The sequence below is a fragment of the Aptenodytes forsteri genome, unplaced genomic scaffold (genome assembly GCF_000699145.1).
Source record: "Aptenodytes forsteri isolate BGI_AS27 unplaced genomic scaffold, ASM69914v1 Scaffold2, whole genome shotgun sequence".
In the NCBI taxonomy this organism is placed as follows: domain Eukaryota; kingdom Metazoa; phylum Chordata; class Aves; order Sphenisciformes; family Spheniscidae; genus Aptenodytes; species Aptenodytes forsteri.
In genome coordinates this window covers 17,167,909-17,195,709 of record NW_008795695.1, presented here as the reverse complement: position 1 = coordinate 17,195,709, position 27,801 = coordinate 17,167,909, and the positions used below count along the sequence as shown (strand labels likewise).

The 27,801-nt window shown below is 36.8% G+C and overlaps 1 protein-coding gene across 1 annotated transcript in view; it reads right to left on the bottom strand.

Moving 5' to 3' along the window:
- Positions 1–27,801, bottom strand: part of CFAP47 (cilia and flagella associated protein 47) — a 382,585-nt gene that overhangs the window by 249,514 nt on the left and 105,270 nt on the right. The window contains 2 exon segments of the mRNA XM_019473044.1: positions 12,418–12,534; positions 12,840–12,937. Of these exon segments, the coding sequence (XP_019328589.1) occupies positions 12,418–12,534; positions 12,840–12,937 (215 nt within the window).

Below are 27,801 nucleotides of genomic sequence, written 5' to 3'. Positions count from 1 at the left end.
TTAGTGGGCATGGTGATGTTGGGTCGACGGTTGGACTCGATGATCTTAGAGGTCTTTTCCAACCTTAATGATTCTATGATTCTATGAAAAACTGCCCAATTCTCAAGCAAAAAAAATTGATCTATTGTGCTGTTGCTGATTGTCACTGTCATTCTCTCTAAGCAGTTTGGATGAGTTGCATATAACTACAGGTAACCTCATCCCATCACTCCAGAATCAAGCTTCCTTCTTCACATGGTTTCATCATGTCATGAATATGCAGCTGTAAACCACTCAAAGAATAGACAGAGCACTTTTTTTTATTTTAATATTGACTTGTACATTACTTAGAAGCATTGTATATACATAAAGTCAATGTCTTTTAGATCTGCAGGGTCATGTGAGAGCAAGACAACAGGTACGAGACACTTTTAAATCCCAAGACTTTATGTTATGAAACAGCTGTACTACTTGTTTTTTTGAGCTTATCAGGAACTCGACAACCTCTAGGAGATACTCATATTCAAATACATTAGCAATAAGGAAAAAGATCTGTCTCTAGTCAGCAACTATTGAAAGTTTCGCATTCATTTCTAAGGACATGAACAAACAAGTCTCAAATGATATGACATTCTTTTGTAGCACAGGCGTACTTAGGATATCGAAGACTACATTATCTTTGCACTGTCTTAACAAACAAACAAAAAAAGACAAAGCAAAAATGTATCTTAAATGGCATGCCTTTTTTGTTTATCTGGAAGAGGAATGAAGAGCAATACATAACCAGTTTTATTTAGAAGATCAGTTTTATTTGCACCAGTTTTATTTACAACATCAGCTTTATTTAGAAACAAGTATACTATAGGGGACCTGAATCTGTCTCGTAAGTGCGTACATGGCAGGCATATCAGTGGAAAAATGTCTAGAAAAAGTATCTGTAGCTTGTAGACAAAAAGGGAAACTAAAAGTCACATGGAATTAACAGTGTGCTCTCAATGTTCACCATCATCCACCCTCCAAAAACTACTGCAAGTAATAAAGTCTCCCACTCACAACATTAGCCCACATTGTGTGTCAGTAAATCACAGCTGAGTTGGTAACAGCACACAGATCTCTCCAGACGAGCAACAGTCATACCAATGACTGCTGCATAAGTATAGCTTCCATATATAGAAAAATCTCGCGTGCACATTGGAAGCACAAACATATTTGCTGATTCAAGACTAGCAATCTATCGGTAAATCCAGTATACAATTTCCCTGCTTCTCTGCACATACGTACTTCCCTCAAGCAGACCTTTATAAGGAAGGTCTTGTAACGTAACCTGAAAAATCAGCAAGCCTGCAACTTATTAGATATGAAGTAAAGACTCACAGTAGAAGAGTGTGCAATGATACTGTGAGATCCCTCATGAGAACAGGGCAACTCTAACTGAAATTTGCCAGATTACTCCAGCTGTGACAGTATGGGGAGAGAATGTCATAGTCCAATGGAAGCCTTGGTTATCTTTTCTGGTTAAGTTAAGAAAGCAATAAAAATGGTAATGTGACACTTTTGAGGAGGTCCGATTAATAAAAAAAATTAAAAGTAAATAAATACAGTCCATCTAACAAAACATGACATTAATTGAACTATATTGAATAAGGAGCCCAGGTTTCAGATATCACATTTATTAGCCACATGGGCTGAAAAAGGGAGAAAACTTTTTTGCCTCTTCTGGACTGTCTTCAGTGCAGCAAGAGATGTATAGACATAGCGATCATCTTAACTTTCTGAGCTAATTTTTACTGCCAAGTTAAAGTTTTACACTAGAGCATATATTGCAGAGCTTCTACAAACCAGCCAATTCAACTTCCTAATTACAAAAGCTCAAGATACAATAAAACACTCTGTGAAAAAGTAAATATATATTCCAAAGAACAGAACACAACAGCCAGTCTATCTTCAAATTTTGCAGAAAAATTAGAACACAACAGCCAGTCTATCTTCAAATTTTGCAGAAAGGCCCTTGTTCCTCTAGTTAGTTCCTCCTGCAGGTATGGCAGAAAGCAGTTCCATGAATGTCCCTTATCAGAATACAAAATCAGCTGTAATGACATTGAACAAGGATCCGCAAGATCTAAATGCTTATGGATCTCCTTGGAGTATGAGAGACGGGGTATCCCACTATTCTGCCTCTGCCAATAGAGCAGTTGCCTGAGTAAAGAGTATAAGAAATTGGGCAAATATAAAGTGGTCTTCCCATTGACACAATTTGCCAGCTTCTGGAAATTAGTGGCTTAAGGATTTATTGGTTATTGTTAAGCACCTCTCTGTCATTATTTTAAATTCTTCTCTACTTCATTCTTTACGTACAAAAATAAGCCTGACTGTCATTAACAGTTTATGAATTCTTTTTAATTAGAAATTGCTTATTGAGTTTTCTTCCTCTTTTGATGTTATTAAAATGCAATATTGGCTGAAATCTATTGCCTAAAACATCAGACCATAAAAAGCAGCTGAGTCCTAAGGCAGGAGCTCTAAGAAAGCAAAATGCTGCATCACTGAGCACAAGTACAAATAGCTCCACCCTCAAACAGCTTCTACTTGATGACTGATGGATCAGCAACTGACAAAGGTTTTCTTCAGCTAGCAAAAGCTGCATTTTGACACAATAATTTTGTGAGGAGAAAGGGTATAAAGGGCAAACATTTGAAACTCTAGTGGAGCCACCTTCTTCCAACACGATATAAAAAACCGCAGTAGCTTAAAGCAAATATTCCATGTAGAAAAACCTTTATACAAAATAAGAACCTAAGACCAGCCTATTGGCTCAGACCATGGGCCAAAAGGACACCACTACAAGCTGATGCCTAAATGAAAATGATTATATGGTAAGTACACATATACTTGAGTATTTTCCCAGGCTCAAGCACGAGACTTCCTGAACCACATATGATTTCTGTCTACTTAGAAATCTCCGTTTCTTTTTCTCTCAAGCCTATGCACAGTCTCCCTTTGACTCTGTGTAAAAACTGTAAAGGCAGCCTAAGAAAACACTCTTTTTGAAGTTATGTTCAGTATAACCAAGAAAGAATCTGGAAGAAAAGGTGGAGCTATAAGCTAACTTTTCTTAATGAACGTGCTGTAAATAAATGCAGTAACACCAAGCATTTGAAGTAATGCTCACTTTCACCAGCTTATGGCATTCTAGCCCTACACAAAGTACAATTTTATTTTCAAAGATTCAAGAGAAGAACATCAAGAAGTAAATAAGAAGAGCTTACTATTTTTTCTTCATTTTGTAAAAAGTCATCAAAACAGGGTGCCCATCTCTTTTGCTAACAAGAATGAACCCACATTTGACATAGAAGAGAAGAGGGAAAATAAGATGCTCTTTTGTTGTCACAGATGGGTGAAAACAATTCTGCATTTCAAACCAGAAAAATCTAGAATAAACTGGATTCTAAATTCAGAAATGCAACAAGTCAAACCAACACAACATTTCCAATGCAGGAATAATCTTTTTTTCCCATCCAGTCTACAAGCTTGTCAGAAGTTTCCCATCATGTTTTACAGAAAGGAGAAATTAAAGGATTCTCACAGATGAACCCAGCAGTATTTTCTGTGGCTCCTTCAGCCCATGAGGCACTGTGCTATAATGAGATGCTCTGTGTCTTGTATGTAAGAGTCCTCAATTCAGTAGGAGAAAACAAATCCAGAAAGGCCAGTGAAGCTATAATTTGTCCAAACTTGAAAGGGAAACTAAAGACAGAGAGAGTTGCCAGGGCACAGCAAGGGCCAACTGCTCTCTCCGGGCCAGGGAGCCAGGAACCAAAGGCAATATAACACAGCTGCAGAATAGAGGCCAGTCAGGGCCCATCCCACCCCCTAGCCAGGAGCAAACCAGCCCCGGGGGGCACCGGGACAGCCCCAGCCACAGCCATTGGGCACCTCCCTGGGGGACCAGGACAGGCCAAGGCTGAGATGAGGGCCTATGGGTGGGCCTGGCTTTGCCAGTCCCATGGCCAGGCAGGGCAGGACTGTGGGGAGCTGGAGACCAGCCCTGCTGCAGTATCGCTGGGGCAGGGGCTGACAGTCCCGGGGGGCTGACATGGGGTCCTGGTCTGTGGGCAGGTGGGGGGAGCCCTGAGGAGCTGGGTAGGGGCAGTCAGGGCTGGGGGTGCCCCCAGAGACTCCTAACGTCTGCTTTAGGAAGAGGAACCTCTCCTTCTCCATACCCTAAAGCATTATATGGCAGGATGGGGAGAGAAGAAAGAGAGAGAATCTGAGTACTGGAAAAGATGGCAAGGCGTGGCTCATGGACTAAATGCAGAGAAGGGATGCAGCCCTTTCCCAAAGGGTAAACATTATTTAAGGCAAGATGACTTAGTTACTGAAAGCTTCACAGACTTATTACTGACTGCAGCTCAGCCCTAATTAAAATAAATGCCTGTAGTCCTGCATGAATGTGTTCTGTGCGCTTTGTACTATAAGGAATATGAATTTTTGTTTTATTTGGTACAATAGGAAGGAGAAACCTGTCAAGATATATTAGAACAGACAAGACTTACCACATTTTTACCTATATACATATTAAATTCATCTTGCATTACATCTCACTAAGCAACCTCCAAGTTTTCTTAATTTCACTTCTGTTTTATTAAGTTAGAGACAGGTGGGAGATTCCATAGAAAAGGCAGAACTGGAGCTCCCCTGGTGGCAAATCCATTGACCCCATGGAGCACAAAGGCAAGAAGAGTTACTGACTCTTTCCTCCCTCTTTTCTTGCCCTGTGCCCAGCCAAGCATTGCATCCTACTCCCAGCAGTTCTAGCACAGCTCCTTCTCTAACCTTCCAAAAGATTGAGTACATTCACTGGGCACTGATGTGAAGTTTCCCTATCACTCTTCATAGTTTCCTAGATAATGCTTATCCTCTTAATTCTTAAGATTCATATCATATACTCATCAGGCATTGATGTAATCATATGCTTCATCTTGTATTTATTTCCATCACCACTGTTTTTTAAGGTTGGAATTTTAGGATGCGCTTACTATGTAAAGTAAAAAAGCTTCTTCCCTGCCAAAACCTTTAAACCTGAAGTCTGAAAAATATTCTGATGTTTTCCATTCATTTATCTCACTAATGGCTACTGAATGTTAACAAGTACTTGTAGAAGAAGTTATTCCAATATAGCTGTGGTTTTACACCTCTACTGTTCATCTTTCCTGCGTTTTCATTTAAGATAGCAAAGATGCCAGAGTAGACTATCTGTTGAAGCCTAACTTTGTTTTGCCACCTACTTCTACTCATTTCCACTTAGATTAGAACTTATTCCCTCAGAAAACATTATTCTGTTTTATCCTGTGCTGAATTCATAAAACTGCATTTGTGACATTTATCTACTACTCTAGGAACTAATTTTAAAAAAATGAAAATCAGTGTACTTCGTAACAACATTCTGCAGAAAATTCACAGTCTATATACATATATTATTTGCTTTAAAAAATTCTGTGTTAGCAAACAATAGCAAATAATAAAGTTTAACAGATTTATGCCTTAAATTGTATCCATAACAAAGTTTCTCTAAATATGAAAAAGCCTCTCACATTTCTTGAAGAGTTGGGTGCTTGCTTGTTAGCTTTTTATTTGTGCTCTAATGTTGCCTAGTTAAAGAAAATGCTGAAGTTGACAAACTGGATAAATTATTATACTTCAAATTATAAATATTCCAAGGTAGGACTATATCAAAACTGGACAAGAAATTCAAGGGCTGGTAGATTTGTTCTATTGTGAAAACAAAGTTATTTAACTGTTATAACACCATCAGCTCTGTGCTGTTAATTCCATAACCAACTCTCCATATTTTCAATCACCTGTATATTACTAAAGCCTAGTACTACTGCTCAGAAAACAGTTTGTAACTGCTTACAAATAATGCCTCCTGTTTTTATGAAAATAGGTTTATAACTTAATGCAAAAATTAAATGGCATTAACCGCCTCTAAGTCATTCCATGATATTTAGAAAATGCTGGCAGTTCTGTTTTATTAGCATAGCAGTGTAGTGGACTGATACTTAGAATAGAATATATTACAAACAAATATTAATCTATCTAGCTGGAAAAGGAAAAGAAAAAACAAATCAGGGTGTTTTAAATCAGGTTTATAACTTAATGCAAAAATTAAATGGCATTAACCGCCTCTAAGTCATTCCATGATATTTAGAAAATGCTGGCAGTTCTGTTTTATTAGCATAGCAGTGTAGTGGACTGATACTTAGAATAGAATATATTACAAACAAATATTAATCTATCTAGCTGGAAAAGGAAAAGAAAAAACAAATCAGGGTGTTTTAAATCCAAAATAGTAACAGTATCTATAAACCAAAGTTCTGACAAATAGAAAAGAGGACAGAAAAACTTTATTAAAAGATATCAGGAAGGAGCAGATCTCTGAACCACTTCTTGTGGCAATAACACTCTCCATTCTTCTGAACAAGTAATTATTAGTTGAATAATGTAATGAAGCAAACTATTCAACAGATGCAAAAATCATGCAAGAAGGCTTTCCCCACTACAAACCCTACAAAGCAATGATGAAAATAGACATCCTACACCAAAGAACAGCTTCTAGCAGGACACAAATAACCGAAAAATAGAAAATGCTTGGAATCAGCGGCCATGAAATATTACTTAGGTAACCAATTTAAACCAACAATTGCACATGACTATTGAAAATTATGGCAAAAGTATTAAACAAACAGAAGGTAATAAAAATACTGTATTGAATTTCAGAAACAGAAAGCCATACATTAATCTTCATTAGTTATTTCCAGATTTGTAAATCTTAAACATTGAACTTAAAAGGTAAACATATAGGAAACAATGTTGTTTGTGAACAAAAGGAGGTTCCTAAGTTTATATAGGCTTTGCTTATACAAGTGCAGCAGCCAAGTTTTCAATAAGCTGGAAGTCAATGTGAGAATAGAACAGTTAGCAAGTCTGGAAAAAAAGATCAAGTAGTCATTTTGGTGTCTAAATAAAGCTTAAAAGTCTATATTTTTGTATGTTTGTAATGTATACACATATGAATATCCTTTTTAAAAGACTATATCTATCCCAGACATGCCCAGTTTCTCTTTAGAAATCTCCCAGGTGAGACCATTATCAGGTCCGAGTAATTTTCAGTTGCTCTGACTGAAGTAAAAAGCACCACTGATTTTGAAACATATGTTTCCTTTTCTTTTGTTTCCACAACATGTTTACGGGGTACCTAAGGGTATAATCTAAGTGAACTTAAAACTAAACATGCCTGAACAGATCACTTGTCTGTTGCAATTGTGTATGTTTCCATAGATCTCATCATGCCAGTGAATCACAGAATCATAGAATCGAATCGTAGAATGGTTTGGGTTGGAAGAGACCTTAAAGATCATCTAGTTCCAACCCTCCTGGAATGGGCAGGGATACCTTCCATTAGATCAGGTTGCTCAAAGCCTCATCCAATCTGGCCCTGAACACTTTCAGGCGGGGGGCATCCACAACTTCTCTGGGCAACCTGTCCCAGTGTCTCACCACCCTCACAGTAAAGAATTTCTTCCTAATATCTAACCTAAATCTACCCTCTTTCAGTTTAAAACCATTACCCCTCACCCTACCACTACACTCCCCGATAAAGAGTCCCTCCCCGTCTTTCCTGTAAGCCCCCTTTAAGTACTGGAAGGCTGCGATAAGGTCTCCCCAGAGCCTTCTCTTCTCTAGGCTGAACAACCCCAACTCTCTCAGCCTGTCCTCACAGGGCAGGTGTTCCATCCCTCTGATCATCTTCGTGGCCTTCCTCTGGACCCACTCGAGCAGGTCCATGTTTTTCTTATGCTGGGGACCCCAGAGATGGACACAGTACTCCAGGTGGGGTCTCACGAGAGTTGAGGAGAGGGGAAAAATCACCTCCCTTGATCTGCTGGCCACGCTTCTTTTGATGCAGACCAGGATGCGATTGGCTTTCTGGGCTGCAAGCACACATTGCCGACTCATACTCAGTTTTTCATCCATCAGTACCCCCAATTCCTTCTCCACAGGGCTGCTCTCACTCTACTCGTTGCCCAGCCTGTATCCATGTTTGGGATTGCCCTGTCCCAGATGCAGGACCTTACATTTGGCCTTGTTGAACTTCATGAGGTTCGCACAGGCCCACCTTTCTAGCCTATCAAGGTCCGTCTGGATGGCATCCCTTCCCTCTAGAGTATCAACCACATCACTAAGCTTAGTGTCACACGCAAACTTGCTGAGGGTGCACTCAATCCCACTGTCCATGTCCGCAGCCAAGGTGTTAAATAATACTGGTCCCAGTACAGACCCCTGAGGGACACCACTCATCACTGGTGTCCACCCGGGCGTTGAGCCATTGACTGCAACTCTTTGAGTGCAACCATCCAGCCAATTCCTTATCCACTGATTGGTCCACCCATCAAATCCATGTCTCTCCATTTTAGAGACAAGGATGTTGTGTGGGACAGTACCAAGTGCTTTGCACAGTATTATCAATAAAGCTGAATTCCAGCCAAATGTTCTTTATCTAATGCTCTGATTTATCAGGCTTACAGATCAAAGCAAATAGTTGTTACATCCACTTTTATAAGGATGCTTAGGAAGATTCAGTCCTTTACAACTCTCTTCAAGTGTTTTCCCAGAATATCCTAGGAAAGATATGTATGAGAAGACAATTGCTACCCTAACAAATAAAAGCGATCTTTAATTACTTCTCTCTTCTATTTTCTGAATTTAAGACCGCACATCAATATTAGATTCCTACCCCAGGCAAACCAAGGTATTTGCATTTACATTATAGATAGGTGGATAGACAGATACAGGGTTCTGTCTGTGTATTTGCAGTATCATACAAATTTTAGTCAAATAACAAGAATTAAGAAAGAAATCATTTTCCTTAAAGTTACTTTTGTCAAGAAGTCGCCATATTTACCAAGCTAATAGCTCCTTACTAAAGTACAGGAAACTGAAGACAAAAAAGTGTTAATCATCTTTAGAGATGATTACAATAAAAGTATGACTGAAACATTAAGTGACAGCCAGGAAGTTACCTTTCTAAGTGCATACAATCATCTGTAGACTACCTCAAGGAAAAAATCTTACATATACTGGAAATTCAAAAAATTCTATGTTGCTGCATTTCTTTCCTCTTCTCCACTGGCTGCTGACAGCACCTTCTTTCTCTCCTTCATTTCAGACTCAAGTCTTGGGGTTACCATCTACCCCCCTTATGTGCTCATATGGCCATATTATTGCCCAGTTTCACTGCTTTCTACTTCACAACGATGCTGAATTCCTCCCTTCATTTCAACAGAACAGCCACATTCATTTTCAGCTTCTTAACACTCTCCAACTTTACTCATGTTTTCTACAGCTTGTTTGAAAATATCCTCCCTTTTACTTGGTCCCAAATATAAATTGTCAGTATCGTTGGCCCCAATTTTAAATCAGTCAGTAGCAAACTGAGTTCTTCTACTGGCTATCCCCAATCACTGCATCTTCTCTCCTAATCTATCCTTGTCACATATATTCCCTCCATATCGCTGTTATCCACCATCTTATCTTGCAATATTTTATTTTGGGCTTTCAGTTAGATCTTCTTCAAATCAAAGCGGTTTAGAACTTAAAAGTATCAAACACAAAGAAAAAAATACATAGACAGACACCATTAATACTCCAGGGTTGAACTGTCAGTCATGATTAGAAAGTGGAAACAAAGACCTTCTTGCCCAAAGTACTCCACCTTAAGCCTATATCTTAATCCTTAAGAGGATTTAAAAGCCTTGAACTCCGTTAGAGGTATCATTTAAACTTGCAGCTGAAGGCTTTCAGACAGTTAAACGTCTTTATTATTACAGAATCTTAGATTTTTAAAGTGATTGAAAGTGGTGTCTATTCCAGACCTAATACATGTCTCAGCTTGTCTTGCCCAAAGTACTCCACCTTAAGCCTATATCTTAATCCTTAAGAGGATTTAAAAGCCTTGAACTCCGTTAGAGGTATCATTTAAACTTGCAGCTGAAGGCTTTCAGACAGTTAAACGTCTTTATTATTACAGAATCTTAGATTTTTAAAGTGATTGAAAGTGGTGTCTATTCCAGACCTAATACATGTCTCAGCTTGTGCTGTCACCACCATTAATTAATGCAAAGCTGTCCTGAAAGTTCAGAAGCAGCGATTGCCTGATAGTCAAGAACTTTGCCAATACTGTTGGAGCATTTTAGCCTGCTAAATTTAAGAGACAAGACTAACAGAAAAATCCCAAATTAGGACAGTTCGGCAACGTGATTCATGTATTTTGCTGCTTGTATTGCTGAAGAACAAGAAGCTTAAGAAATTTCTACAGCGGTCTTAGAAAAGCATATATGAATTCCAACAAAATAAATAAAAAGTACCCTTTACCTTTTTTTTTTTTTTTATTTTCCACAATATTTTGTTTGTAGAACATGCCTTAGCTAGAATTAAAATACAGACCTCAAAGATCCAAGATCTGTTCCTTTTTCTGGTGTGGACTGATTATATAGCTTTGTTTAAATTCCTAGTCTGTACAGAGATGGACTTTCCCATCTATAAAAACACCAATATCTCAAAAATATGCTGAACTAATAATATTGTAGTATTGTAGACACCGTAGTCTTAAAACACACTAAGAGCGTCAAAGAGAATGTCCTGGAGTTCTGCTTCCACCTTTAATGGGGTTAACTCCTTTTGCATATCCGGCATCCAGCCTCTGCCTTCATGTGCTGAACTGCCTGTTTTTCTTATTAAAAGCTGAGGCAAAATACACCTTCATTTTGAGGTTTATACCTAGATTATATTTTTACGCTTCCTGTCAGTGACAAGTATACGAAACAGTAGATTTTCTTAGTTTAGCCTGTCATAGCAAAGCCACTTATAACAGCGTACCTGAATCAGGATGTGGGAGCAAGACAGTAGCTGATACAAGTGGAAATAGCAGGGTTAATTTTTTCCCTGTAATCATAACACAATTGAATGGAAAGGGAAAAAAAAAGTTGTAATTGAGCTTCCTTTCATACCACTTTGTTCACACCACACCTCTACCTCTGATTCCTAATACTATTAATTCCTTTGGAAAGTTTCCTCATACACCGACAAATACTATGTCTATTCTACTGTATCTTCTTCTGGTCTTCTAGCCAGCCCAATACCCCAGCCCATCACAGTCCCTGACATTCACTTTGCTCATGATGGAAGCTGCATCACTCTGCAAATTCTTAAGAGAAAGATGTGACCTTAAACAGTTTTTACTAGTTTGGTAAGGACAGGATTTTTAACGACTCAGGGAGCAAAGGAGAGAAGGAAAATAAGAGGGAATCTGCTATTTTAAATACGTAATAGTTCAGTAACTAACACATGCAACCAGAACATGGAAGATAAGAGCACGAATCCCTGTGAGCATGTAACCTTGTAATACAGCCTTGCCATTGCTATTAACAGGCCATAAGCTTTGTACTGAATTTACAGGGCCTCAGCACTGGGGTTTGACAAGCCTTCTCTGTCTGAAGGCTTGTTGACCAGCTTGCAGAGCTTTGCTTTACTTGATTTAACTTTTGTGAAAACATGACAGCAACTTTTTTAATTGATCAGGCCTCTGTGACTAATTTGTTTTACTTCTATCTTTGTATGGTACTACCAGAACCCACAGCTATAAATAACTCAGTTAAGGAAATGCAGACTGGGAGCAGGAGAAAACTGGTTTTAGGGGCAACAAAAAGAACAAAGAAATAATATCTAACATATGTAGAAGGCACCATATACAGAAAATTTGGAGCTGTAGGCCAATGAAGAAAGACAGAGATGTAAAGCATGTTACTAAACATATATATTAGATTGAAGAAAAAACTAACATCAACGTCATATTCCTCCCAAAAAAGGACATCAGAAGCTGATGGCTTACAGTGTTACCCTCACAGCAGTCCAAAGCTACTGGCTTCTGTGTGCATCAAACCTGGGACAGAACCCTCGTGGGCCTTCATGATTAGACAGATGCACATAAGAGTCACCAGACATTCATATAATTTTTTTTACCACTCCTTTTTATGTTTGTCCTTAAATATATTTTTTTCTAAATTGCCTTAGAATGTTAATAATAAATTCCACTCAGGTTTTCATTGTGTGATTTACGATGCTAGAATCTGAACTGAATTAATCTTCTGTTCAGCTGGTTGTATATAAGCGGTTCTACAAAGCAAGGAATTATGGAAATTACTTGTAATTAAGTGTATTTATATGAAGTAGTATTTTGGTTTCCATCACACAGTAGCACATCATGAAACAAAAATGCTTCACTAAAATCTCACCTTAATTTGATGTACTATATTACTATCATAAAAGTAAAAAAACCAAAGTTTAAAAGTATATAAGAACTGCCAGTATAAAATAGTTTACCTTTATGTCTATAGCCAGACTGACAGCATGCATAGCATTCACAAGTATCAAACAGTTGTGCAAAAACTGTTCAGGAGTTCTTGGATTAGTATACATCCTTACAAAGTGAGTAGCAACCTAGAGAAGACAGAGAAATCAAACTCTTCATCTTCCACTAAGCAAAATTACTATGTTTGTATTTTCACTCTTTCAGCAATCCATAAGATCTAAATTTTGAAATAAAGTTCCCTATTAAGAATATACCCAGAGAAAAGAAAAAGTAATACTGAAATAATCACTCTAGATTAGCTAAATATTGGGGTTTTTTTTTCCTTTTTAAAAACCACATAAGCCAACAGTTCCTAAGGAAAATAAGGCCTGAATAAACCCACTTACATTAATAAACTGTATAAAACTTGCACAATATTAAGAAAAGTCCTTACCAAATATGGACAATAAGCTGCCAGCTGTGCTGCCAATACCAGACCATCTAGAAGATCTCGGTCAAAATTTACTATCCATCTCATTGGTGGTACTTCACCTGATTGAAAAACAGAGCAAGATGAATTAGACTCTTCTCCCCTGAGATGCCTGATTTTATTCTAGATAGATATGATGACTATTTGAAATTACTGACTTGAGGAAAGAACACAAAAAGGAAACATCGTAGAATTTCCCAGACATAATTCTATTCCAGAGCCGTTGCTGAAAACATGAAAAATCTCACCTAGAATATTGTAACTACTATTCATACACTCTGATACAGCATGTAAGAGTATTCATCACAACGGAAGGGAAAGCAGGTAAGCTAAACTTAACCTCACAGATTAGGAACCTAAACATGTAAATTGTTTTTCTTTTTATAGGCATAACATTCATAGGGCTACTGAAACTCAGGAAAATAGGCGTGAATCCTTTAAAGTCGCAATGTTTAAGCACGTAAGAAGGAAAAGGTTATTAAATTTCTTTAAGGTCGTATTAAATTATTTGGCACAGATGCAATATAAATGAAAGCTAACAGCTCAATTCCTGCAGCACAGATCACTACTTCTACAATTGTGTTGTAAAGGCCTATGCCTCACAATGTTAGATTATTTTTTACATTTCTAATGTTTTTATTTAAAAGAAAACTGATTAAGAAAGTAAATATAGTTTATTTATTAGTACTTCTTATTTGAAGAATTCCATATCTTACATAGTCAACACAGCATTTAAACAACAGACTTTTGTTCTTAAGCATCATAATAAACCATAGGAAGAATACAGTCATTTCAAAACTCTCAACCTGAGATATTCTCTAAAAAAGTTACTGACATACCAATAACTAAATGTTTTAAATCACTGTCTATACCAAATTACCGGTACTTTGCTCTCCAGATAATATGCACTTTGTGAAGCATGAACACATAGAAGCCGATCCTTTTTTAAGGAGAGCAATCTGGTCACAAATATCCAAGTACTGAGTCATGCCTTCTCTGTTGTGTTATCTGCAGTTTCTTCCAACTTCTAATGCAAAAATACCTATTGCTTAGTTTTCTTTGTTTTTGTTACTGTCTCAGGCCCAAGCTCCCAAATTTAGGGAACTCTTTGGACTTCAGCCACTGGCAAGGTTTTCAGATAGACTGGGATCATGCTTTCTCATACAGGACAAATTATATAGCTTTTATTTCACTATACATCCAGAGAGTATATTATTTACCAAGTTTGACGCTTCCTAAGTTGAAAAAAACCCACCAATATGCTACAGAATCTGAGATGATCAAAAATCTCCTACATATCATAAACACATAAACAATATAATATAAAGAAATGTTCTTTTCTTTCAAAAATGCTACCATTAAAAGATAAGAAAGTTTGCAACACTGAACTGTTATGACAGTAATATAACGATGTTCAGAACAGTCCACTATCTTCATTAGCAAAAGAAGAATCTGGAGACACCAGTACTTGACATAGAAATAATTTAAAAGAACAGAAGCATAAAATGTTTCACCGGGTTACACATTTCAGACCTTTATTTCAGGTCTGTCCTTATTAAGAGCTTCATTCTACAAGATCAAACACATGAAAGCAGGGGCACACATTGTGTATATTTGAAAGGTCTCTACCTTTACAGAAAGAATACTATAAACTAAATGAAAGTTCAAGAAAGAGAAAAGGATAGATTGTATTTGGAATACAATGGTCTTACTTAGTGGTCAAGAATGCTGACTCTTTTGCTCACAAATCAGATAACGCTATGCTATAGACGTAACACTTCAATCAGTGTTACTAAGGGTTTTAAACTTGAGACAGTATTTTTGGGTATGTTATATACCCTACGAACAACAACTATCAACACCACACTGACTAAGAAAGAAAGTAGGCTGTTGTACATTGAAAATTATTAAATTTCTTAAGGTAACCTTATTCACTCCTAAGTACCTTCAGACATCAGCCAGGCTGATGTAAACAAGCAAGTTATTGTCCAAAAGCCAGGCCACAAATCCAAAAAACAGTCAAACTGGAAAAAAAATTCCTGATCTTAAACTGAAACAGTGGTAACCACTCCATGTAGCGTTGAAGACACTACGAATCTTCAAAGTGGTTTTCTTTTTTTTTACTAGCACTTATTTTACTTGAGTTTATACCTCCTCAATTGCCTTTACCCACCTACTTTTGTTTGATATTAAGTGTGACAGCAAAATTGTAATTAGTGACAGGGAAAAGTAGCTAGAGATGCTGCTACTAATGTCAGATCATAATTTATCAACATCAGCTCAAATAACTTCAACTGGTCCCCCAAGAAATACAGTTAAATCAAATTTGCGAGTAAGTAGCTATTATCAGCTACAGGTATAAATTTCATTGTTGAACTCCTCATTTATACTGAACAGATTAGTTGTAAGCTTATAAAATTGTTCTACAGTGCTGTAAATGTTATGCTTCAGACTAAATTTAAGAGATAAACAACTATTCAAGAACTAAATAGAAGAAATAAAATAACCATGGGGCAAATCATTAAATAGGAAGTGCATTCAGATGGAATCCTATTTTAATGCAAAGTATATATATCAAATTATAATCTCAAATAAAAATTCCAGGAAAGACTAATTTTTAAGTACTTGCTTTCATAAAATAAGCTAGCTAACACATATGGAAAGAGGAAGAGGCCAAAAAGAAGCATTCCCAAAAAGAAGCAGCGGTCTTGAAGAGACAACAGGGGACTGGAAAGAAGGTGAAGAAGTTCCTAGCTGGAGGAAAGATCTTGGAAGTGGGAAAAGATCCTGAAGATCAGAGAGATGCATAGAGACAAATGCTAGTGGATGCCCAGGGACTTTGGAGAGTGACACCTGAGAGTGGTAACTATGAGCAGCGGCACAGCGTGAACTGACATGACTTTTGCCTGATCTTCTCAGACCAGTAGCGACCTCCCCGCCAGGGATGGAATTTGAGACCTTGTGAACATAGGGCTGTGTGGAGCGACTGAGTGTGTGAAATTATCAAATAGGATAAGAGCGCTGACCTTGCTGGTTCTTCAATAAACCCCAGTATCCTGATCCATCACAGGCTGTCGTTTACCCTGTCTCACCCATGACAATAGGTGAAAATACTTCATAAAAAAAAATAATCAAGCAGGATTAACTTGGAGTGGATGTGCAGTCACTGTTATGTAGTGTACTCAGACATTTACTGTGGTTATGGAAAGCTAAAATATACTGCAAGAGGACGCTAAAATATACTGCAAGTGATCTAAAATGAGAGTAGTTTTGTTTCAGCTGTTGATCCCACTCAACACTGAAGGAAGTAACTTTCATACTCAATTCAGTGATTTGGGACTAACTAAATTCCTGCATTTATTTATTTTTAATAGGCAATTTTATTTTTCACTTGTAATGGCATCATGTGGCATTCATACATTAACCAAGCATAACAGCATTGTCATCATCTTTCTTGTGAGAGGTTAAACCAACTCTTGAAGACACACTGCTTTCTTTTTTCACGAAGCATTTCTAGATAGAAGCAGCAAAGTTTTGCCATGGCACTCTAATTATTCATTTCCCTATTTTTTATTTTATTTTAAAAGTCCAGATCCATTGAGTTTTTAAAAATTTTATGGCCTTTAAAGTCCCTGAAAAGCATTTCTAGATAGAAGCAGCAAAGTTTTGCCATGGCACTCTAATTATTCATTTCCCTATTTTTTATTTTATTTTAAAAGTCCAGATCCATTGAGTTTTTAAAAATTTTATGGCCTTTAAAAAGTCCCTGAAACACATTTTACATCAATCACTTAATACATAGTCTCACTCCTAATTCATCCTGAATGTAGAAAAATCAGATTTGTCAAAACCAAAATTTATGTGGGAATGTTTTCAGATTTAGATGTTTTCCCTTTTTTCTCTCACAAAGAGGAAAAAAAAAAAAGGCAAACTATCTTCACTGTCACTCTTTGGGTTGGATTTGGTCTTCCCCTGGTGAATCAATAGCACACAAGGCTACAAGGTTTTCGCAGTTGTTTTTTGCCAAAATCTTTCCTAATTTTCCCTAAAACAAAAATAAACGTTTTTACATTCATATGAATAGATTTGAAGCCTCAAGATTTTTTGCGGGATATGAAAACTATTTTCCAAATGGAGATAATCAAGGAAATACCTATAACAATTCTACATGAAAATGACAACCAACCTATTTCTCGGCAGAATAGCAAGCAACAGTCACCATAAACTCCTCTAGGTCAAATTTTGTCTATTTGGCAGGTAGAAGATACTGTGGACAAAGAAGAAATACTGGACATTTTAACTTCAGTAAGATTTTGGTCACATTCTCTCTCATAAGGAAGCAAGGAAAAGGTAGTCTAGAAAAAGGTACTGTTAGGTGGAGCACAAAAGTCACTGAAAAACAGTAAACCTAACTATCAGCTGCCCACAAATCAAACTGCAAAGTCCTAGATTGTATACTATTCAATATTTTCATTTGCAACTTGGAAAACAGCATAAAACTACCTTAGTCCAATCTGGAGATAATATCAAGCAGGTTAAAGAATTGACTCTGGGAAGAAGAATGGGTTGCAAGTACTCGTGAGGAAAGGACTATAATTTAAGCTCTTGAACAATTGGAATAGTGATCTGAAACAAATGGGATGAAATCCAATAATGATGCGTGCAGTGTACTACACTTAATTAAGAATAATTCATTACACAAGTACTAGATGGAAAATTGTATAGACGGAAATTCTGCAGAAAAGAACCTGGAGATAACAGCAAATCTCACACTGTCGCAGAAAAAGCAAATACTTTGCTAGGATGCATAAACAGGAGAGTCGTATCTTAAGCAGGTAAACTGATCCTTTCACTTCTATCCAGTTCTAGTAAAGTCTCACCTGGTATAAAACCCAGTAATTGGCACCAAACTTCAAGAAAGACATGGATCAACTAAGAGAGTTTACCAGAAAACAAACGAGCTGAGTATATTGAAAGACTGAGAGAATGGAATTGTTGTGCCAAGAGGGGGGAGAGGGAGTAACTGAAGCAGAACATAGTAATTTGCACATATGTATAAAGTTACTAGAAAAGCAAAGATCCACTGCACATCACATTTGAGAAGAGAAAGGATGGACTTAAACTCTAGCAGGGGAAATTTTGGGTTAGGTTAGACAATAGGAAAATATTTCAAATGGAAATGAGTGGAAAATACTGGCAGATATTGCCTGAAGTGGACTATGGAATCTTCTTTTTCAGAGATTTTTATAACAGTCTAGGCAAATACCTGTCCTGTACGCTACAGGTATAAGTCAGTTGAGTCTTTGCACACAAGAACGAAACAGATTATTTCCATTCTCTTTCTCCCTTTCCTACTTTCTGTGCTTTACTGTGGGTTTTTTTCAAGTTTCACCTTTATTAACTGATCCATCAGTATGCTTTATCTCACTGACTTACCAGAACTGGTTTATACCTGCTTTGTGCAGCAAAACACCAGAAATGTACAATTTACTTTCCACTATCCCTTTTTATTCCACTTCCTCCAATGTTTTGATGTCACCGTTTATGCCTCCTGTAATACACGATTCTATCCCTCACCAACTGAGGAAAAAGATCTGTTTTAAGAGCAATATTTTAAAGAGAAATATTCACAAAAATATTTTTCTTTTCTTCTTTTTTGGTAACAAATTCTCTCTTTGAAGATAGATGGTAGTGTTTTTATTCAAATAACACCCCAGAAAAATGGCTAATGGATCAAGAGTCCCCAGCAATCTCTGAAGCCATTGTTCCCAATGGTTATGAAGTCAAACATTTCACTGTTTCAAAATAGCTAACACATCCCACCGCCAACAGTGAAAATGAAATCTTTAAAGCCGTTGGCCCCTCTTCTAAAAACCAGGAAGAAACGATATCCAATCTTATTCTAAATAGATAAACAAAGGTATTCTTTGGCGTCAGTCCCACAAAAAAACACCAGTGCAAAATGGTTGGCAAGCCAAAATCATGATCTTCTTTCTGGTAGAAGAACACTGTTTAGCCCTCCCCAAAAAACAGTACACTTAAACAACTCTTCCAGCACACACACCACATTACTTTTGTTCTGGCAAAAATGACCATGAAAAATTGTCATTAATCTTAAAAGAAACATTCCAACAGAAAAGGAAAAGAAGTTGTTACACAGCAGTATGATGTATTGGTATTATGTGGAGAAGACCATCCAGAAAGAACAAAATGGTCTTATACCAAGCGTTAAAACTTTTAAAGGATCAGATTTGGTTTAATCTACTAAGTTTAAGGGTTATTTTATAAAAAAAAAGTAAGAATAGCAATAAATCTTTAAAGAAAGTACTGTATTTCTTGTGAAGCTGTTCTGCTGTTTTCACAAGCAATAGAGAAGTTAAATTCTTCCTATCAGTTGCAAAATCAACTGATATATGTCTAATGAGGCACAAGAGGTGTCTTCACAAATGATAAATCTTCTGTTATATAGCCACAAGCAATTTTTTCAAATTCTGAGTTACTGAAAAACAGAGGAAAAAATATATAGCGTTAAGCTAATATTCTATAAGACTTTCCAACTAAACCTAATACATTCACATAAAAATCTTCAAATTGATGACCTTTAATGATTAAAGGTATGAAATTATAAGAAATTAATAAATTAGACTATGGAACTACAAAGGAAAAGTAACAATTGAGTGGTGATATGACAGCAGCCTATGCAAGTAGGTGTGACATTGAGAATGGGAACCAGACATTATTGTTAAATAGCTCAGTGGAATATCCAAATTTGTCGGTAAAGGAAGTACTAAATTACAGTTTTAAGCAGCAAGCTCAAAACAAAATATTTTACATACAGTATAGATTTTAAACCTACTTACTGCTTCAGAATGGCTTGATGCTACAAGTTTGCACAGGTTCAAAATACAATTAAACAAATTCACAGAAAAAGAATCTAGTACAACCTTACAGATGTACCACCTTCATCTCAAGTAGTCTTGAATTTCAAACCAGGAAGTCCCAGAGTATGTATAAAGTATTGCTGTATGTTTGCACTGTTACTTATCTCTCAGCATCTTCTACTGTAGGTAGAACACTGAGCTAGATAGACTCACTATCACAGTATGTCCGTTTTAATGTAAATTACTGCAGTAATAATGGTTTATAGTATTATAACAACTTCCTATTCTGGGATCTGAAAATCTCTGGAGGTCGAACTAATCTATAGCTATAACACCACCTACAATCCTTTTTCAATAGCTTAAATCTGGTATTGAATAATACAAACATTTACAGAAGAAATATGTAGCAATAACCTTTTCTGTAAGTGCTGACATTAGAACCAGGACAAGGTTTAAAATGATGGTACTGAAGTATACAATACAGAGCATAAGAAAGATGAGAGGAAATATGCCTTTGACTATTTTTTGAAAAAGGAAGTTATGTTTTTCCTAAAATGTATTTAGGATTAACAGAATGATAACGTGTCTACCTTCAGCACAGACAGCATGTGAGGCTATGTTTATCTTAACGTGGAAAACAAGAAGTCTTTTATTAAAGACTCACAAGTAAATTACAGTTCCTACTTCAGGCAGGATGCTACAACCTTTGCTCATCAAAACTGGTAATTATTCTTCTAAGAACTCCTGAAATATCAGGGACAGATCGATTTAATACCACTGACAATTCATAATAATTCTAAGCAGAAAAGTTCAAGAAGCACCACACAGGGCAATGACAGAAAAACGGATACACTGGGGATATGTCTCGTTTATTCCCATCTGTTGCAGAAGGCTTTTACCCTGAGGCATGAACATTTACCTTTCTGCTCCTAATAAAATTTTCCAATCATCTTTCGCTATCTACGCAGTTCTGTTTTATTTTCACTGATTCTTATCCCAAATAATATCTTAAATTGACAAATTCCTTAGGTTTTTATGCATCACATAAGAATAGCATTACCTTATATCAGTCTCCATTTTGTTGCTTTTCAACAGAAAGTTTCTATTTGTAAAGAGAACTAGTTTTAAAATCACTGAATGGTACTAAAAGCCTCTAGATTAAAATGTCATCTTCGACGCTATTTTTTTTATCATGGCATTTCACTTATGTATCACTTTGATTTAAAATGCAATAAATCACAGCAATTCATTACAGCATACCTGGCTTCTATACTGGCTTCAGAATGAATACTATAATCCCCGCATCATCTTATTTAGTCCAAAAAAAAAAAAAAAGTTAAATACTGTTCTCAATGCAATTCACCGTTCGACACTTAAAATGAATTAACAGAACCTTTTTCAATCTTCATAGTCTGAAATATATTTTCTCCTCACAAAATATCTGAAGTTATATGTATCAGCTATACAATACTCAATCTACATATTTGGTATGCACTGCAGAAGTAGCATTAATTACACAAATAATCAGAAAGCTTATTTATTCCAATTAACATACAAACACTGCAAAGCGCCTTGTTTAGCTGAAAGTAGAATAGCTGTCTGGTCATCTCAAAGTGTATTGCAAGGAAGGAAACAATTTTTTGTTTCAAATTTTTGTAACAAATATTTGTTACAAATATTTACCCAGTTATTCCTATTCAGGTCATGTAGGTTTTGGAGGGTCAGCATATATGTATATACACATATACATTTTTATATATAAGCATACATGTCTACACACACGTATATATGTATGCATATATGTACACACAAATACATACACAAATATATGCAGCCCTAAGAGTTAGGGCTTTTTTATTGAAAGATCTCAGTTTTCCAAATATGAACACTTCAAATCTTTTCAATAGAGGGCTCCAAGGACTATCCCTCTTCATATTTGTATTTTCCTGAAGCTGCATAACACCAGAATAATTTCTACAGAATCAGTTTTAAAACAAACAAGAATTCTACTTAGTTCTCATACAATTTTGGGAAGACATGTCATCTCACACTAAAATCACTCCTTCCTCAACCTTTCTACTGCAGATGCCATGTTAAATTGATATCAAAATTAAAAAAAAAAAAAAAACCACACAACAAAAAAAACCCACCTCACTTACAGTGACATGAATAAAATGCATCAAAACCAAAACTTTCCTACTTGAGAGTAAGAATCTTAAGAGATGCTACTATGCTTAACATTGTCAGACAAACCTACATTGGCACTGGATTAGTACTTCTCTTTCCTCTTAAGCAAAATTTCCATTCTAAGCAGATTTTCCCAGTAAAATGAAGATGTATCTACTCTGGAGACAGCTCTTACATCTCAACTTAGGTTGACTGTTCAGATATTGTTCAATTTACTGGCTGTCATATTCTCTAATAATTTTATATTAAATGTAGAATTATCTACTCTTTTCAAGATCTTCCTGGGATACATTCAAGAAAATCCCTTCCTTCCCAAAACATAGTTTATCTTTTTCACCCCATGGCAAGAATCATAATTAATAAGGAAGAGCCATACAGCTTCTCAGGTGGCAATTTAATTCACTAATTTGCAAAATTTTCTTCTGTTTAGGAAGTACAGGTTTTTAATTATGGCATTCCGATACTCTAGCAACCTTTTAAGGGTTTTTCCTGACTCTTGTTTTTTCATACTATTAGTAGTTAGCCTTTCAGAGAGAAATGTTGAAAAGAAATGTGAAAATAAGAAATGGCTGAAGGTAAAATGAAAATTTATTACACTCAAATAATTCATGCTTCCTCTCCTATCATTACTATTGCCCATATAATGCCTTAAGCGGGCACTGAATCTTATATTTCATGTATAATTAAGGTCTCAGCAGAATAGGCAAAGTTGTATTTTGCAGTATTACAGCATTTGGTCTCAAGTTTCAACATTGCTTTCCATTTTATGGTCAATAAGACATATTACAAGTCTGCCCTCCAAAAACATATGCCAAGCTGCTTTTAAAACATTATTTATTCTTTAGTAGCAGTAAGGGCAGAAGATGTGGAGATAGTAAACTCCTTCTCTCTAAGCTATTGAGATCTTAATTCTTGCAAGAGAAGAGTTCTGATGAGTGACATAGTTATCTTCAACTTTAGAAGAAAGTAATAAAGATGTATATTTAAAACCCTTCTGCACTGCAGTAGCTTAGGCTTGGCTCACTGTCACATTTCACTTTAAGTAGCTTAGGTACCAAAGGAAAGACAAAGAAATGTGGCCTGGATAGATCTTCATTTATTTAGTAGGAATAGATCACCCAACAGACTAGTTTGAGCTGAAAGCAGCTCCGTGGTCGAGACATATTCCTAGTCAGGGCTAATTCTTTATTCAAAGCAGAGTGTTTGGATGATAACATGCAGGCGCATAAATGTTAAGCAAAAAGTGGCAATTGCTCTCTGATCTGGATTGTAGCAAGAATAAAAGAACTAATCCTTCTCTTAAAATTAGTGATATTAAGCAAATAATAACAACAAAAACCTCATACAAAACTGAGGATATTTGGGACTTTCAGTTGGGTTGCATGAACATTTACTATACTTTGAATTATGTTTTTCCTTATGACACTTTTAACTGTTCCTTTGAAAAAGCCTGTTTAAATACTTAAGTTAAGGCCAACATGATTAAAAATGTCACAATGTCTAAGTATAAATTTGATGATTAACCTTAACATCATAAAATTTAAAGGACCAATGGTATATGAGAATATTAAATCTGCTGAGATATATAAGTTCTTCTCCAGCGTATGATCTTAAAAACCAAATTCAGTCTAATGACCCCTTAGGTACATTACTGGTGACCAGCCTCCAGCTGGACTTTGTGCCACTGACCATAACCCTTTGAGCCTGGCAGTTCAGCCTAATTTCAGTCTACCTCACTGTCCTCTTATCTAGCCTGTACTTCTTCAGTTTGTTTATGAGGATGTTACGGGAGGCTGTTGAAAGCCTTGCCAAAGTTGAGATAAACAACATCCACTGCTCTCCACCTGTCCACTGAGCTAGTCATGTCATTGCGGAAGGCAATCAGGTTGCTCAAGCATGATTTCCTGCCCTGGTTTCGGCTTTGTAAATTCATGGTGACTACTCCCAAACAATTTCTTGTCCTTCATATGTTTGGAAATGGTTTCTGAGATTATTTACTCCATCACCATCCCAAGAAACAAGATGAGGCCAACTGGCCTGGAGCTGCCTGGATCCTCCTTCTTCCAGACAGGAATGACATTTGCTTTCTTCCAAACCTCTTCCAAACTTCCCCCCCAGTTGTCTTGACCTTTCCAAGATTACTCAGTATGGCCTCACAGTGACACTGGCCAGCTCCCTCAGCACTTGTTGGCGCATCCCATCGGGTCCCATGGACTTGTGTTTGTCCAATTTGTTTAAGTGCTCCCTAATATGATCCTCCTCCACTACGGCTAAGTCTTCCTTGCTCCAGACTTTCCCACTCATCTCGAAAGCCTGGGATTGCTCAGTGCCAGTCTTACCAGTAAAGACCAAAGCAAAGGCATTGAGTACCTCAGTGTTTTCTGTGTCCTTTGTCATCAGATCCTCTGCCCCATTTAGCAGAAAGAACAGCACAGTAGCAGACACCAATTCATTTTGAGGCAGTAAAAGCAAAAAGTAAGAGGAAAGCAAAGGTTAAAGCAGAAGATTCAAAGAGATATTGAGGCAGGTCATCTGTGGAACAGAACAGTGTAAGATCACACAGTTAAGAACTTTTATAATGCAGAGGTATAAGATTAAGACTATGAATGTCATAATTTGTCAAAATTTTCTTAATTATTGTAACTTTAGCAATGCTCACTTATGTAGTTTTATGAGAGAAACAGAAATAGAAGCAAAAGAAAAGGGCATTCTCATGTGCATACACCAAGCTATTTCTGCTGTCCTCTAGCAAACAGAATATAGAACTCATGAACTAAAAAAGTCGATATAGCAAGGCAGTATCTGTAACTTCCCACACACAGAAAGCATATATAGTCTCTGCCTTCTCATTCCAATCTTGCCCTTCTCTGAAAGCAGAAAAGTATAATTAAGTGAAATTGTAAGAGAGAACTGTAACGCAGATAAACGTCCCCTGGCAGTAACCACAAAATTCATCTTCAACTGTGACCTAGAGCCAAATCTGCAAGCAGGTCTGCACAAATGAATACATTAACCGACTGAGTTATCTGTCCTATTAGCATGATTTGATAGAATTTGTTATTATTTTCTGAGAACCCCAATATTGTAATTAAATTGTTCTTTTTGGGTGCCAATTTTGGGGAGCCTTTAGAACTAAATAATTGTAAAAAACCTACTTTACAATTGCTGATAACTATATGACAACTCATTAAAAAAACCCCTCATTTTAATATTCTAATTTATTACATACTCTTAGGCAACTAAAACAACACTCTCAATAACTGGCTCCTTAAAATGCATCATCAGTAGGTATTCCACCTGGACTGAGACATTTGGGGTTTTTTGCCCAGTAGTGTCCACTAGATCTGTGCTTTATGGTTCAGATTCACTCCACTCATCTTTAGACACTATAACTCAAGTAAAAGTTTAATGTTAAGATGCATTTTGACATTCATATTCTCCCCACCAAGTTTCCAGAGGCCAGATCAAGGCTAGTCATGACTCAACACGTAGGTATTATTAGAGTCTACAATAAAAAGAACAGACAGTGGGGTGGAGGAATATATACATGCAGCATTTATGGTGAGCCACAACACTGGCCAGGTAGCTAACCATTCTCTCTGCAAGTTGTCAGCTATACACACGGGACTCAGGTAACACCCAGCAGAGCAGCGTCCTTGTGACTGTAAGACAGCTCCACTAAAGCAGGCACTAGACACAGATAATAAGAAAATAATACACTGCAAATACACTTACTTACTGTAGTTAGTAGAGCATATGTTACTTTAGCTAGGGAAGCTCCCTGAGTTAATCATAAGATCAGACCCAAACTATGAGTTGACAGCTAGAAATCTAGCGCGTGCACGTGCCCACACCTACCTTTCAATCTTATGAGCAGAATTATTCAACACATTTGAGAATATCTAGCATAATTTGTTTCTATACAGGTAAAATGAGAAAAGCAATGGGATATTCAAAGCATATGCAAGGTAGAGAATATGCCCAAGTAAGACTTAATGGAAGACGATTTGTAAATAGATTATCTATAATTCAGACAGGTCAGACATCACTCAAGGCAAAAATGACAGTAGACCATCTTTTCCATATGTGTCTTATGAGCCATTCTTCTGGAGTTCTTCCCTGATTATCATCAGACTGCCCTTTCTTGGTGTTAACCACCCATCCAAAATTAATGCTGAAAGAGGCAACGAAGTTAGGGTCAAGAAGCAAAAGAGAGAAATCATACAAGGAAACAGAAGTAATAATGACTACTAGTTGAACAGTTTATCAGATTTGAATACCAGAACTGCCTAGGTCAGTCTTAAACAGAACAGGTCATTTTGTCTAACCTTACTCAAGCGATCATGAGGCGTCAAACTGACCTTGCAAGTAGGGCAAGATTTATAACCTGGAACCTTGGTCTCCATTACCTTCCTAAATGGCATTAGAGTAAAAGCAATACAAAAATTATTCTAAAAGTTCTGAAAAGCTAGCTCTCAAACACACGACTATAAGCACAAATACTAACAACTGCATGTGACTATAGACAGGAAAATGAAGAGAAAATGATTACTGCTAGCACTTCCTTCCCAAGATCATTATTGGAAAGAAGAAAGTGAGAAGGTTCACCACACTTCACCCTTTATGCCTAGTTAGAAACTATAAGAACACACAGAATACAGAAGATATTTCGTGAACGGTGCTAGTCAAAAGATGATGATCTTGGAACACAGAAACACAAGGAAAAGTAGTACGTATGGATAGGCAATAACTTCTCCCTCAGAAAATACTTTCAGTGGCAAGTTGTCACGATATCTCTATGAGTAACAATTTTAAAAGTCTACAAAAGTATCAGAAGGAAGAGTAAAGTGAAAGAATTATTCTACCTTTTTGACAATCTTTCCACACAGTTTTTCGATTCTTCTCATAATGTTTATTCAACCAGGTGAGGATGGTTCGTTCATATGGAGAATATATATTACTGGATAAAGGTTCTGATTTTATTCTTGGCATGTTCTGCACGCTTTCCAAGCTGAACAGATCAGTGATATTACATGAAGAAACACGTGGAAGAACAAACACCTGAAATTAGAAAAAGTGTTTTTAAGCACGAACTGTAAAAAGAACAATTTCAAGTTGAATGATAAAAAAAAAACCCCACAACTCAAAAGGTTTTCTAATTTAGAAAAAGTTTAAGAGATTACACATTAGCATAAATGTGTAACACACAAGAAAACAGATTTGCTGAGGTTTTAGGGAATTCCTTTGCTTCCTTAAACAAAATGCAAACTGAAGCTTCCAAATGGTCTTGGGAGTCTGGAGAGGTCCCAGTCGACTGGAAGCTGGCAAATGTCCCAATTTTCAAGAAAGGTAAGAAGGAAGACCCTGGTAATTACAGTCCTGTCAGTCTCACTTCAGTGCCTGGTAAAATTATGGAGAAGGTTATTTTGGGAGTTATTGAAAAACACTTCAGAGACAATGCAGTCATTGGTCATAGCCAGCACGGGTTCACGACTGGAAAGTCCTGCTTAACCAACTTAATTTCCTTTCATGACAAGGTCACCCATCTAGTTGACCAAGGGAAGCCAGTAGATGTGGTGTTTTGGGATTTTCGCAAAGCTTTTGATGCTGTCTCTCACAGTATTCTTCTGGACAAAATGTCCAGCACACAGCTAGACAAGTCCATAATATGATGGGTGAAGAATTGGCTGACGGGTTGGGCTCAAAGAGTTATAGTAAACAGGGTTACATCAGGCTGGTGGCCAGTCACCAGTGGGGTTCCCCAAGGCTCAATTTTTGGGCCAGTGCTCTTTAAAGTCAGCATAAATGATCTGGACGCAGGAATCGAATGTACATTAAGTAAGTTTGCCGATGATACT